The sequence below is a fragment of the Leopardus geoffroyi genome, chromosome B2 (assembly GCF_018350155.1).
Source record: "Leopardus geoffroyi isolate Oge1 chromosome B2, O.geoffroyi_Oge1_pat1.0, whole genome shotgun sequence".
NCBI lineage: Eukaryota > Metazoa > Chordata > Mammalia > Carnivora > Felidae > Leopardus > Leopardus geoffroyi.
In genome coordinates this window covers 25,604,142-25,619,223 of record NC_059332.1, presented here as the reverse complement: position 1 = coordinate 25,619,223, position 15,082 = coordinate 25,604,142, and the positions used below count along the sequence as shown (strand labels likewise).

The window sequence follows — 15,082 nt, the reverse complement described above, 5'->3', positions numbered from 1 at the left end:
CTGCAAAACCCTGATCCCTGAGCTACCAAGCTCAGCCCGTCCACGCGCCCCTCGCGGCCCCACCCTGCCTCCGGCGCTTTCCTGACCTTGGAGTGGAGGACAGGTCCCCGCGGGCCGGGGAAGGTCCCACACCAGACGGTACCTCGGAGGGTTGGCGCGGCGGTCTGGAGAGAAGGGAGAAGCTCCGGGCCTCAAATACCGGCGGAGCCAGAGGGCGGGCGGAGTCAGGGGAAGCGAGCCAGCGCACCGCCCATCCCCAGATTCCGGGGCGGCTGTCCGTCAGCAGCCTGGGGCTCGCAGGAGGGCGGTGAAGGGAGGTGACCAGGTGTGCGCCAGGTACTCCACTGCACTTTGACCGCCACCCTGGGACCGGCTTATGGGCCGCGCGTACTTTTCTAGTCTAGTTGCGTTGACCTCGCCCACTGGGCCACCAGGTAGGTGAATCAAACGAAAACCTCTGGAGTTTTCAGTCAGAGAGCGACAGTACGCGGACACACCAGCGCTTTACTGTGACTTGGTAAAGAGACCGTGAATTAATGTTGTCAGTGACCAGAAAAGTGCCAGTTCTTGGTACGTGGGCATAAGTTGCACAGTGCGGGACAGAAATTTTAAATAAACAAAGCCTACGCGATCATCTTGTGTGTTCATAATGCAGTAGTCTTCTGGCCCATGTGAATTAAACTCCAGGGTACTAACAAATTACACAAATGTGTACAAAGTCCATGTTTGCCACCTTGGAGCAGTCATGGAGAACGGAAAGGTGAGAGGAGAAGGGGAAAACGCTAGCCACGTTTTAAAAATGAGTTTAATTTTGGAAACCTCAAATTGTTTTTGCGTTTCCTCCATCCTTACCCTAGGCCAGGGTTTCTCAACATGGACACTGTTAACACCTGAGCTGGATAATTCTTTGTTGTGCTGTGGCACTACAGAATGTTTAACAGCATCCCTGGCCCCTCTACCCACTGCATGCCTGTAGCATCCCTCTCCCAGTTGTGACGGTTTAAATTTTATTTTTGGAGTAGTGAAACATAAAGTAATGCCCAGAGATATCAACCCGGTTTTGTTTAGCTTCAGGCTTGTCTTTCCAGCTGACCTTTTTGCAAACATGTATGTGTGTATGCATGTGCACACTTATCAAAAGAGTGTCATTCTATTACCTATCCATTTGTTATCTGTCGATAGTTCTGCAACTTGCTTTTTTCACTTGACAATAAATTTTGGAAATCTCTGTATTTGCTACACAGCATCCTTATTCCTTTTCATGGCTGATCGTATTTTGTGTGTCACTGGTGGCCATTTGGGTTGTTTCCATTTGGGTCATTACAAATAATGCCACGAATAACCTAGTGCAGTGCTTCTCAAGCTTGAATGCACATGTAAATGATCTGGGGTATTGTTAAAATGCAGATTCTGATTCAGTCGGTCCTGAGACTCAGCATTTCTAACAAGCACCCAGGTAGCTGAGGCTGCTGTTCCGTAGACCATGCTTTCAGTAGCAAGATATTAGTGTAAATACTCTTTTGTACTGATGGAGAAATATCCACCAATCCAGATTCCTAGATTCCTAGAAATGGGATTGTTAGGTCAAAGGACAAATACACATATATTTTTGTTAGCTATCGTCAAATTTCTCTCTATAGGGCTTGTATCATTTTGTCCTCTCCCCAGCTATATCTGAGTGCTTCTTCACAGCCTTACTAACAGTAATACATGGACATCTTTGGATTTTTACCAATCTGATAGGGGAGAGATGTTTTATCTCCTATAGTTTTAACTACCATATCCTGTATTATGAGTGAGGTTGAACATCTTTCCATATGTTTAAAAGCATTGCCTCTTTGTTGTTTTGTCCCCCCCCCCCCGCCATGAACCGTTCATGACTTTTGTTCATTTTTTAAAATTGTTTGGTCTTTTTCTTCTTAGTTCTTACATGCTCTTTATATAGTAGCATTAGTCCTTTGTAGTATAAGTTGCAAATATTTTCTCCCAGCTTCTCATCTGTTTTCTGACATTGCTTTGGTGATTTTGGCATATTTTTTGTTTTTAATGTAGTCAAATTTAATGATTTTTCCTTTATTGCATCTAGATTTTTGACTCATACTTAGAAACTCGTTCTCCAGATTATACAGTTCACCAGTGTTTTCTTCCAGTATTTGTATAGTTTCAATTCGGTCCCAGCTGATGGCCGGAGGAAGAGAGAGCAGTAGAGCGGAAGGCAACAATATCCCAGACCATTTGCCAAAGGCTAGTTGCTCAGTAGTACTCAGTGATTCATTGGTGTCTAATGTTTAGAAAACTCAGTTCAGATACGGCAATGATGTCAACAAATAGATCTGGCTCCAGAGAATGTCTTTTTCATTCCAATCCCAGTTTAATTGCTCTCTGTTGTTAACCCTGCCTGAAACCATATAGCTCTGACTCTCAGCAACAGCATGGCCTTTCATCTCCCAGGACTTCCCTGGATGGGGACTGGGACTTTGGTACTCCAGGTAAAATAAAAGTAAACAGAACCTTTTAGGTGTTTATAAAGCAGTCTGAATTTACAATCAGTAAATTGGAAATAAAGATTGACCAAGAATCTTGATTATGATACTAACACAGCTCATTTTACTTAGGAATCTGGGACGGTCACAGGTAAATATTTTGTTTGGTTGTGTCTTATTTTTGAAAATAATTCCCCTTTTAAATGTTGGAAATAATAGATTGACAAAAACCCATTCAAAAAGCATTCGGCAACCTGTATTCAGCTCATTGAACACAAGTTGGTTTTGACATTAGCGTACAGCACAGTAACTCACCCGTGACCAGAACAGTGACTAAAACATCACCCTGAATAAATTCATTCTATTCTGCTGACGTTTGGGAAGAAAGGATGTTCCCCTTTTAACTGGGAACATTTCACTGTGACATTTATGTTATGTAATTCTATTGTTCTTTATGTATATTCTCAATGTTGTGTAGGCTAACTGGAACTAATTTCCATAAAACTGAAAGAGCATTTCTACCTTGATCTAAGCAGTAGAGATGGATTCGTATTGATTTAACTATACCTTTTAAAAATCAGATCACAGAAAATGAGCCAAATGTCTAAATAGACACCTGAAGCCTTAAGTGATTAAAAAAAAAAAAAAAAAAGAACCCTAATGGATGGAACTATCCCAGATGAGGTCAATTGCTTAGCAAACTCAATTTAATTAAATGGATATTTACCACACATCTGCAATGCAAAATTCTGAGACTAGCCCAGAACTAGAACCTCTGCCCTTCCATTAAAGGCCATAAAATAAGTTCCCAGGCAACTATCTAACATCTATCTGGTTTTCGTTACAGATAGTAAGCATTGCAATGTTTCCTATGAACAACATAAAAGTTATTCAAATGACATGGCAATCCTGTTAGCAATATTACAGTACTTAATGGTTCTTCATATCTAATGTTCTTTCAAGGAAATTGTAGCCACCTCTCCTAGAGATTCACTGGACAAACAGGTTGGGTTCATGAGTCACTTCTGAAAGACAGACCAGGTAGGTAAGACACTGAAATTGGGGTGCCTGGGTGGCTCTGTCGGTTAAGCTTCTGACTCTTGATTTCAGCTCAGGTCATGATCTCACAATACATGAGATTGAGCCCCGAGAGTGCAAGCCTGCTTGGGATTCTCTGTCCCTCTCTTTCTGCCCCTCCCCCCCCCCAAATAAATAGACTTAAAATAAAATAAGACACTGAAATCAAAACTACAATGAGACAACCTCACACCTGTCAAAATGGCTAAAATCAACAACACAAGAAACAACAGGTGTTGACAAGGATGTGGAGAAAAAGGAACTCTCGTGCACTGTTGGTGGGTATGAAAACTGGTGCAGCCAGTCTGGAAAACAGTATGTTTGAGCAAGTTCCGCAAAAAGTTAGGAATAGAACTACCCTATGATCTGGTAATTGCACTGCTGGGTACTTTTCCAAAGAATACAAAAACACTAATTCAAAGGGATATATGCACCCCTATGTTTACAGCAGCATTATTTATAATACCCAAGACATGGAAGCAGCCCAAGTGTCCATTGATTGATGAATGGATGAAGAAGATGTGGTATATATATATATATATATATATATATATATATATACAGTGGAATATTATTTGACCATAAAAAAAGAATGAAATCTTGCCATTTGCAATGACATGGATGAAGCTACAGTATAATACTAAGCAAAATAAGTCAGAGAAAAATACCATATGATTTCACTCATTTGTGGAATTTAAGAAACAAAACAAAGGAAAAAGAAGAGACAAACCAAGAAACAGAATCTTAACTATAGGGAACAGTCTGATGGTTGGGGGGGGAGGGGGAGGGGGGGAGGAGGTTGGCTGGGGGATGGGTGAAATAGGTGATAGGAATTAAGGAGTGCACTTGTGATGAGCACTGAATGATGTATACAATTGTTGAATATATTGTACACCTGAAACTAATATAGCACTGTGTGTTAATTAACTGGAATCAAAATAAAAACTTAAAAAAGATAAGACCCTGCTCAAAGTGGGCAAAATGTGAGAAGCAGAGATCCAATGAGTCTGCAGGTAGTGGGTGGACAAAGGATGCATACTCCCTCCCTCTGGGAGGTGGTGACACTCCCAGGAGGAAGCCATTTGGAAAACTGAGGTCTTGATTTTTTCTACCCCAGAAAATCTTCTGGCACAATATCTAAGAAGCTGAAAGGTAGATGCCAGGCTTTTCTGGGTTTTCTCTTTAAGGAAAGTTTGGGGAGTATCCAAGAATCTGAACCTTGCACAATCCAGCTTGTGAGGGCTGGCCAGCAGTGCTCCCACCATTCTCCCTGTTCCTGCACTCACTGCAAAGAGCTGGGCCTCTTCCCAGTGCTTTCCAGGTACCTGGGACTGGGGCAAAGAACCTGTCTTAGAAAGGGGAAGGAAGGAAGGAAGGAAGGAAGGAAGGAAGGAAGGAAGGAAACGAGAAAGAAAGAAAGAGAAAGGAAAGGAAGGAAGGAAAGAAAGAAAAAGAGAAAAGAGGAAGAAAGAAAGAAAGAAAAAGAAAAAAAGAAAGAAAAGAAAGAAAGAAAAAAGAAAGGGAGGGAGGGAGGAAGGACCTACCTGCCTTCTTTTTTCAAATACCTTAGTGGAGGTTTGGGCGCCAACACTGGGACATGTTTCTGGGTGATCACCCCCAGATTTCCTTCCAGATTCCTAGGGACCACGTGCTAGAGAAGATTCCTTATCACACTGGCTTTCCTTCCCTAAAATGCGAGGTAAATCCATGGTCATTCAATTTAGACCTAACACTGACTTTTCTTTGCCCTTACTGGAATTCTTGGGGAAATCCAGCATGGATTTTCCTCTTTTACTCTCACAATTAAAATAACTCATTTATGAGGGTAAGGCACCTAGAGACGCAACCTGGCAGGGCTCTCCTACTCTACACTTTTTATCTTACCATTTTTAAAAATGAGAAAGGTGACTTTTTTTTTTTTTTTAACCACAAACCATTTTCACATTCAGGTGCTTGGGTTTTGTAAATCTTCCCCGGCAAATTCACACCCCTCAGAGCCACACTAGATAGAAGAGCTGGAAAGCCCCAAACTTCTTTCATTAAACATTTATTCTACTGAGTGTGGGACTGTGCACTAAAACTGCAATAGGTAACTGGTCACAGGAGGTTACAGCCTCCAGTAACTGACCTCAATGAGAAATCAAAACGAAAGAACTGGAAAACCAGTCAAGCAGAGGCAGGCAAGCAACATTGTCAAACAATCAGATATAACAGAAATATAATGCATTTAGATGACCTAAGGGTCTTTCTCAGGTCTACATGTAAATCAGTAAACCTTACTTTTTACAACCATAGCAAATTATACCTGTAATGTGCAAGTATTTGGAGTACTGATTGAAAGCAGGTCCCCCTTTCCTCTTGTAACAAGCTTTGGAGCAGCTCTTCAGCAATCAGAAAGACCACCTCCCAAACTATAGTCCTCAGGAAGACAATGAATAAAGCATTCACTAACCTACTTTGAGGTTGGTTTTCTTTCAGTGGACAGGATCAGGTCTCAAAGAAATGGAAAAATAAAACTGAATAAAACATGGCCCTTCCCTTTTTTTTTTAGCAGTTCAGATGGATGCAAAAGAGAGATTGTGTTTGCAATATTCAATCGTGGGGAGATCTGTTCCAAGATCCCCAGTGGATGCCTGAATCTGTCTAGTACCAAACCCTATGCATATTATGTCTTTTGCTGTACATACATGCCTATGATAAGGCATAATTTATAAATGAGGCACAGTAAGATATTAACTAATAATAAAATAGAACAATTATGGTAATATATGTAATAAAAGTTATGTGAATGTGATATCTCTCTAACAGAATAAGTAGAGTTAAATGGGCAAGTTAGGGCTGGCCTGGAAAGAGTTCTTACGCCAATCTAAGGAGTTTGGGATTTATTGGTCAGGCAATGGGGAAGCATTGTAAGATTTTAACTGGAGGATTAACCTGATTCATTCATTCGCTCCTTTCCCTACTTTCCCTTCCTCTCTCTTCCTCCCTCCCTTCCTCCTTCCCTCTTTTTCTGACTTTAGCATCAGCCTTTAGGATGGTTTGGATGCAGAAGAAAGTGCCCAGGGGTTGGTTAGTTAGGAGTTGGCTTTAGGCCATTTGGGCCTAAGCCTAAGTAGTGGCAACAGTGAAGCAGGGAGCTAATCAGGAAGCAGAAACCATAGGATCTAATGTGCAAGTGGATTTAGGGGGAAGGGACAAGGAAAAGAATGGAGTTCAGCGATGTTTCAGTATTCTAACTCAAATAATTAGACACAAGATGATATCATTAACTCAGAGAATATGAGAAGAGGATAGGTTCGGGGTCAAATAAAGAATTAGTTTGAGTCAAAAGCGCTTTATAGTGCTTGTAACACATTTAGGTGAAGATGTCCAGGACACAAGTAGAAACAAAGCTATGGGATACAGGAGCTAGAAGCCAGAAGAGGGATGCACTCAGCCCAGTGGAGCTTCCTGATCAGGAAGGCATCTGTCTGATGACAGAAGCCCAGGCAATAGCAACCAACATTCTAAAAGGTTGCTAGGGAAAAAAGCACAAAAGCAGATGGAGAAGAGCAGAAGCTGGACAATGGAGAGCAGCTCGCGTTAGAGGAAGTGGAGAGTTAAAGCAGGGAGAGTCCATTTGACATTCCCACGTCGACACTTACCTTGGTGACAGTTAAGACAACCATCAAAGTGAGTGGGATTTAGGATGAAAAGAGACATGTGGAGGTGTCTAAGAAACTCTTTGAAGAATCTTCACTGTGATGAATAAGAAGGCTAGGTAGAACTGGAGGTCAGCTAGAAGGACTGTGTTTTAAGGCCTGAACAGAGTTGAGCATGCCATTTGCTTTCTGCATAGTCATAGTCAGAAGCAGCCGGGAAAATACTAGGAAATTGTCTGATTTAAAGGAAAATCTTATCTTTGTCAAGAGTATGATGGTGAAGCAAAGCAATGCTGCTTCTGTCTATCTTAATGGTTATTCTTTGTTATTTTAGGCCATCTGTAATCCAGGGGCTCAGGTGAAATTTGCACTTTCTGGCCCAGCAGGTTAACCTAGTACCTGAAAGGCAGTGTCCATAGGAAGAGGCTTAGAGCTGGTTCTGTGTGAACACAGAAGGTGTTTTCCAGAATCTATGTTTGTTATTTTACTTCATGCATTTTTTTATTCACTTATTTCTTTTGAAACCATGCTCTCTTATTTAAAATCTGAGTTCAATTAAGAGAATCTTATTACTCTGGAGATTTTTTTCATATTCATGATCATATGATTTTAAGAAATAGCTAAATCACTAAATAAAGGTTCCTCTCTCGCTTTTTTTCTCTTTCTTTTCCCTCATCAAGAGAAGCTTGTCTTATTTGATCTGGAATCACGTGGGTGGTCCATTTCAGAATGCAAATAAAAAGAAACGTGAATGGAAACCCATCTTCCTGGGATAGGGTGCCGCCAACTCTGGGCCGTGTCACCCTGAGGTCCAGGCCACTGCTGAAGCGAGCTGGATGAATTTACATGAGAAGCCCAAGGAAACTGTTTCCCCAAATGCAAAGTTAGAGAGACAGTGTGCTTGACCAGATCAGTCCTGACCAGGGCCCTGTGGTAACGAAACTCCTAAAACTTAAAAAAGCAAGCAAACAAACAAAAACTGTTGAGAGAAGGGCTCAACCATCAGGAGGCTAATTTCAGTCCATCCATGGCTTGTGCTGAGATGTAAAAAGTCCCTCCAGACCCTACCATTCTGTCTCTCAGAAGGTGCTAAGGGAGGCAATGGGGCTGAAGCTAGGACTCACACCACTGAGTGGTGACCTTGGAAACCCAGAAGGGTGCCTTCTTGGCCAAGCTTAGTGCTCAAGGAGTGCAAAACCCTTGATGATGCACTAGATTTTGCACAAAGGGCATGAGGTTTAATTTCAAAATGCAGGCTTGGGTATTGTAGAGTGAAAGCAAACAGGGACACACGACGTGCATTTTCAATACTCCTACTTAGTGAAAGCTGGTGAGAACATTTTCATTCTTTTTAAACAAAGGCAAGCAGTTCAACTACTTTCTGGGTGTCCATCCACCTCAAGGTAGAGAACCTCAGTCCCTCATGAGGGAGGGAACTATTCATTAAGCCCCGAAAACAGCAAGGGCTGAGGGCGGGGCTCTATCACCTGGCCACTACTATGCAACATATACACTTTCTCCCCGGGCCATCATGGATTCCAAAGGCAATATAAGATCCTCACAAAGACAGGGAGTTCTTATCTTGTGAGTTATTTAAGCAATATGATGAGCAAAGTCTTTCAGATCATTTGCAATGTTATTCTTGGATAACTTGATGTTTGTTCATCAGCCTTAATAACTTTATTATATGAACTCCTGGCATTCATGAAATGGTATGTGACCTCCTAACTGGTGGTATGACCAATTATTTCATTCACGCCACGAACTTTTATTGAGCACCTACTACAGGCCAGGAGCTACACTAGGGTCTGGCAATATAATGATAGAAGACCGGTCCCTGACCTCAAGATACCAAATAGATATTAAGAGATAATAGAAAAAATATATATTGGTCTCTGCCCCGGCTCCTGACGCAAGGCTCCTGAAACCTTTGTAATTTCCTAAGTGATAAGAACACTGGGAACTTCCTTTGTTGTAATATTTGGTCCTTGACTTGAGCTACTGACATAGGACTTCCGAAACTCTTGTATTTCCTCGGTTAATAATAGTGTCTTTTTTTCTCCGTGGGGTCCTGGATGGCTCCTGGATGAGAGCTGGTATTGGAAAGACCAAGCTGTGATTAGCAACCTGGAATTTTCAGCCCTTCCCCTCCCCCATTCTCTTGAGATGGAAGAAGGCTGAAAGTAGAATTAATGACTGATTATGCCTATATTATGAAGCCTCCACAAAATCCCAGTAAGATGGGATTCGGGGAGCTACTCCATTGGCGAACACATCCACCCTGGGAGGGTGGTGAACCTCCAACTCCAAAGGACAGAAGCTCCTGCACTCAGGACCCTCCCAGACCTCGCCCTATGTATCTATTCATCTACATCCTTTATTTATATTTTAATAAACTGATAAATGTGTTTCCTTGAGTTCTGTGAGTCACTCTAACAAATTAATCAAACTGGGGTGGGGGGGCATAGGAATCTCCCATTAATAGCCAAATTGGACAGAAATTGTGGGTAATCTGGGAATCCTATTACTTGCAACTGGCATCTGAAGTTGAAGGTGGGTGGGGAGCAGCCTTGTGGGACTGAGCCCATAACCTGTGGGACCTGACATGATCTGTAGGTAGAATGTGCTAGAATTTAGTGAAATTATAGGACTTTAGCTGGTGCTGCGAAGTCCTGCTTGATGTGAGAAGTCCCCCACATACATTTGGTGACGAGAAGGGTCAGAAGTAAAGTGTTTTGCATGAGAAGTAAAGGAGACACGCGGGAGAGAAACACAGGAGAAGGAAAGGACTGAGTTTTTCTCTATTCAAGAGAAATACTGAACTGTGGCTTTTCCTTATACAGATATGCAAACAAATGAAATAGTGATATGTGCTCTAATGGCCCTTAGTATAAGGGGTAAGAAAAAGTAGAAGCAGCAACAAGGAGTCTGGCTGGGGAAATCAAGAAAGGCATCACACATTCCATAACACTTGAGTAGAGATCTGAAGAATGATGCTGAGCTAATCAGAGGACAGTATTCCAAACCAGGAGTCAGAGAACTTTGCAAAAGTATGCCTGTTGGAGGAAACAACAAATATTGCAATATCATAAAATATGAGGCAGTTTAGACATCTATAAAGGGCTGTATATGTCATACCAGTAAATTTTTATTCTATCTTATAGGCTGCAGAGACTCTCTGAAGAATTCTGGACTGTGGGTCACATAAGCAGTTATGTACTGGGAAGACTGCTCTGCAGGAATGCAGACAAGTGGGATGGGAAAAAACAGAAGTATCAGAGCTGCAATACTTGAAATGAAAGACCCCAATCAGGGCAGTGGCAGGAGGGGTAGAGGGGATGGAAGTATTAAAAAACAAAATTCAAGTGAGTAAACCTGAAGATCTAATTGGCTGTGTTAAATGATTCCTGAATCAGGCAGCATCCCATCTAGCAAACAGAGGGGCTCTCTGAGGAATTGTACAAAATGAAAACTCTCAAAAAGGAGTTGTTTTTATGGCAAGGAGGGTAGGGCCAGAAGGTTACAAGCAAAAGAAAGGGATCAATCTGGACAAGGTCACTCTCCCTTAGGGGGAAGCACAGGGAGTTTTATCAGATTTACCCAGAAGTGGAGGGGCAGGTCATGGAGAGGGCCATGTGACAGACTCACTGACACCCATCAGAAAATTCCAGATCAACCTGTTAAGACAACATTTCTGGGGGAGTTTGAAACTGCAACTGTATTAAGCTGTGTTTTGGTAACCTGGTCTGGCCTAAGTAACACCATTTTGGGCCTATGGTTTTCTTTTTAACAGAAAGAAAAGCTGTTCAGGAAGAAGGTAGGACAGGACCTGGAAATTGTTGGATGAGTGGACGAAGGAGGAATCTTCGCCGATTTTCAGATTACACTAGGAAGAGCTAGTGAATGGCAACATCAGTGAACAAGACTGGAAGTTTGGAAACAGGAAGGCAAATGACTTTGGAGAAGGGAATGAGTTTTGCTTTGGTTAGGGTAGGTTGAGTTTCCATGGAAGGCTCAGGTGAGAGGTCTAGGCGCCAGAGGTCAATGTAGGGGTCATCAGCAAATGGATGTCAGTGAAGTTACGGGCTGGAGAGGTTTGCCGGGGACAGCATCCAACCCTCAGGAATACCAATACATAAGGATGAACAGAGGAAAAGAAGAGCCAAAAAAAGACAAAGAGAAGCCAGAGGCATGAAATGAATCTGGAAAGAGAATTACTAACAACAAACAAAAGAGAAGAGAGTTTTAAAGAAGGAGGCTAACGGTCTGTGGTTGAGTGGCAATGCCGTCGTTAGAACTGAGTAGGTGTACAGATGAAGGGAAGGGAAGCAAAAATAATATAAAAATAGGGAGGGGGACAGAACATAAGAGACTCCTAAATATGGAGAACAAACAGACGTTACTGGAGGGGTTGTGGGAGGGGGGATGGGCTAAATGGGTAAGGGGCATTAAGGAATCTACCCCTGAAATCATTGTTGCACTATATGCTAATTAACTTGGATGTAAATTAAAAAAAAAAAAAAAAAAAAAAAAAGAACAGAATAAGTATAGGGTCTGATGCAGACCCTAAAGGCTGCAGAAGTGTGAACTTGTGGGGGCGCCTGGGTGGCGCAGTCGGTTAAGCGTCCGACTTCAGCCAGGTCACGATCTCGCGGTCCGTGAGTTCGAGCCCCGCGTCGGGCTCTGGGCTGATGGCTCAGAGCCTGGAGCCTGTTTCCGATTCTATATCTCCCTCTCTCTCTGCCCCTCCCCCGTTCATGCTCTGTCTCTCTCTGTCCCAAAAAATAAATAAACGTTGAAAAAAAAAAATTAAAAAAAAAAAAAAAAAAAGAAGTGTGAACTTGTGATCCCAGAGGGATGGGTCGTGAAGAAGGTGAGTCAAATGCTGAAATGCTCAGCCTGTGGGGATGTGGGGGCTGAAAGGAGGGGGTAGGTTGGTAACACTTGGTGGCTTGGGAGGGGCCCCATCCGTTCTTCCCCAGCCTGGGCTGGAGGGATCAGAACCTGCGGCGTCTGCAGGAAAGGCTGCAGGGAAGGCCAGGCGGGAGGGGGTTGGGACGCCTCGGTTATGGGTAACCGAGAAGGCGACAAGGGTGAGTTAGCGGGGAACTCGGGGTTGAGTCATCGAGGGCAGATCACGATGCTCCCGGAAAAAGAGGAGAGGCAGGCTGGGAAGGGCTCGAGTCGGCCTGGGAGCTGAGCTGGACTGGGCGATAATGGAGCTCGGAGTTCCGAAAGCTGCAGGCAACCGCCCAGCCCCCTTGGCGACCCCGGCCCGCTTCCTACCCCTACCCCCCCCCCCCCCCCGCCCCCGCGCCTCTCTCGCCCGAGAGCAGAGCGTGCGAGGCTGCGAGGCTGAGAGGCCGGGATCACTTGCCTGCCGCCCACTCCCGACGCTCCCCTTCCTCCCCGCCACGCCCCTGGCACCCCCTGCACCCGCCGAGCCCTTCCGGCCGGCCCTCCCGGGTTCGCGCCCGGGAGAGCACATCCCGGGGTCTCCGCCGCCCTGCGCCCAGTTGCAAGCCGAGCTCTCAGAGGTCCCGCTCACCGCGCCTTGGAGGGGCCGCGGGATCCCAGGCGGAACCCGGCTAGGGCCGAGGGTTGGAGGGGAGGACCTGGGACCAGGGGGAGGCACTTGGGCGCCGCGGCAGCAGGGCCTGGAAGGAGGATCAGATGGGGTGACTCACCTTGGGCCCAGGCCAAGTAGAGGAGGGTCAAGTGACACGTCATACATCCTGAGGAGGCCTGTTAGTTTCTACCACAGCTCCCTGTGTATTTCCTACACGGTACTAGCCACCGTCTGTAATTAGTTGTATTCGCTCGTTCTTGGTTTCTATTAGAAGGTAATTTCCAGGAGAGGCGGCCAGGTTTCCACGAGTTCTCCGCGGCTGCAACCGCGCCAGAGGTGCCTCGGCCAGGGGGGAGGGGAGTGTGGTCAGGCCGGGGAAGCTGGAGTACCCGGAGAAGAGGAGGAGACTGGCGTTCAGAGTGAGCTGAGCTGGCACCTGCCCTGACCAAGGGCGACATGGGTGCTGGCATTGACTGTGTCCGCCGTCCAGCCTAAGGGGAAGACTTCCACACATTACGCCAGAGGACTCACGGGTCGACCTTGATGCCTTTCAGACCTCTGCCAAGGTCACGTCCTGTGTGATTGCATAAAATTTCGTTCCTGGACAGGAACGACTCCGTTTTGAAGCTCTATTTCCTTTCTAACTAATGAATTCTTGAACTGTACCGGAAGCGGTGATTGTTTTACAAGCAGTTGCTCATAAAATCCAACAGGATAACTGGCATTCGGGCCATAAAACTGTTAATAAGAACTTTATGAAGACATAAAAGTTAACTAACGCATACCAGGTATAGTTCTTTTGATAGCACCAATAAAATAATCGATTAGAGGGGCACCTGGGTGGCGCAGCCTGTTAAGCGTCCGACTTCAGCCAGGTCACGATCTCACGGAACGTGAGTTCGAGCCCCGCATAGGGCTCTGGGCTGATGGCTCAGAGCCTGGAGCCTGTTTCGGATTCTGCGTCTCCCTCTCTCTCTGCCCCTCCCCCGTTCATGCTCTGTCTCTCTCTGTCCCAAAAATAAATAAACGTTGAAAAAAAAAATAATCGATTAGATAATAATCAAAATTAGCACCGAATTGGGAGGTTTGTCTTCTTTTTCTCTAAATCATAAAATGACCCCTTCTTTCTTTCTCATAAAAACCCCTTGCTTTCCCACAGGAGCAGGACACTTTTCTGATTACTCCAGAATCGGTTCTCCGCAAACTGCAATTCTGAGACCCTAAATAAAGACCTTGTTCTGTTTTAGTTTGACTTCTTTTCTAAGTTAACAGCCCATAGACCATCAGGTCCTCTCCCAAGTCGCAGGGCGACTGGGACTGAGTGTACAGTCTGTTCATGGAAGTCCTGAGGCCCAGCTTTATGTTGTCGCTCTAATTTCTAATTTGATATTTGAGATCTTAACTATACCTTAGACTGTTTTTATGGCACTTTCCAAAACAAAAACAAGGTATAAATAATTTAACTTCAACGCAAAAGTTGAGTTTCCATTATCCTATGCAAATTCTTAAAATACTAGATGAATCTTGCTGGTCACTTACCTTAGTGTACTATGCTCAAAGTAGCCCAAATAAGAATTGTAAAGTTTTGCTATTCACATGGGTGGGCGAACAGCACTGTTGTTCAAGAGCTGATCTTCCTGATTTCTCCTGCTGGGGTCCCTAAATCAGTCACCTGAAGTGAGTTACCTGAGATCCAGGGTACTGTACCTGTATCCCTGTCCCCCCCTAGGGTACAGGGCAGGCCTGGGGCTTTCTTGGAGCTGTTCCTACCTTCTATAACCAGATGCTCCTGTGAATGTTTTGATCAGTGGTCTTTGCTAATCCCAGATTTCTTTTTTTTTTTTTTTAAGAGTTTTTTCTGATCCACCAAGGTTTCTCTTGTTTTCTAGTGGGACTAAGGATTTATTCGTTTTTTAAATATTTTTTTCTATTTGTAGGGATGTGGATGTGAAGGCCTCAGCATGATCTCAGTTTGCCCTCCCCCAACAGAATGTTTTCATCCTATTTTAATTCTGCAAATGTTAGCCTCTCCCCTTCCACTCCAAGTTCAGCCCAGATTGTTCTACATACACTTTACCTCTGTAAAGTTGCAAAAGCAACATGTCTCTATAACAAAATCAAGCAATCCAGGTAAATAGAAAGTAAAAAATGAAATATTCCTCTCCTTTCTCCCACAGACACCCTTAGGTATATTAAAATATGTATACGTGGAAACATCTACATTTATATAATATTTTTACAAAAATAGAACCGTACTATCAGTAAAAGGTAATATGCAAAAAAACAAAAACAAAAAAACCCCCCAGAAAACC

The 15,082-nt window shown here is 43.9% G+C and overlaps 1 protein-coding gene and 2 long non-coding RNA genes across 4 annotated transcripts in view; 1 reads left to right on the top strand and 2 right to left on the bottom strand.

Annotated features, from left to right (window-relative positions):
* Positions 1-13,156, bottom strand: part of SERPINB6 (serpin family B member 6) — a 44,868-nt gene extending 31,712 nt beyond the window's left edge. The window contains exon 1 of one of the 2 annotated variants that reach the window (XM_045497587.1): positions 12,889-13,156. In XM_045497587.1, coding sequence (XP_045353543.1) covers positions 12,889-12,935 — 47 coding nt within the window. In that variant the 5' untranslated portion in view covers positions 12,936-13,156. Of the gene's footprint in view, positions 1-86; positions 228-12,888 lie in introns of those variants that run through there. The other variant, XM_045497590.1, reaches the window with a different exon arrangement.
* Positions 4,420-9,609, top strand: LOC123608109. The gene is made up of 2 exons (XR_006717101.1): positions 4,420-4,881; positions 7,882-9,609. It is a non-coding gene; the product is annotated as an uncharacterized LOC123608109 (long non-coding RNA).
* On the bottom strand, positions 9,988-12,859 carry LOC123608110. The gene is made up of 2 exons (XR_006717102.1): positions 12,750-12,859; positions 9,988-10,257 (listed from the first exon to the last, which is right to left on the bottom strand). It is a non-coding gene; the product is annotated as an uncharacterized LOC123608110 (long non-coding RNA).
* Positions 13,157-15,082: the final 1,926 nt, after the last annotated feature.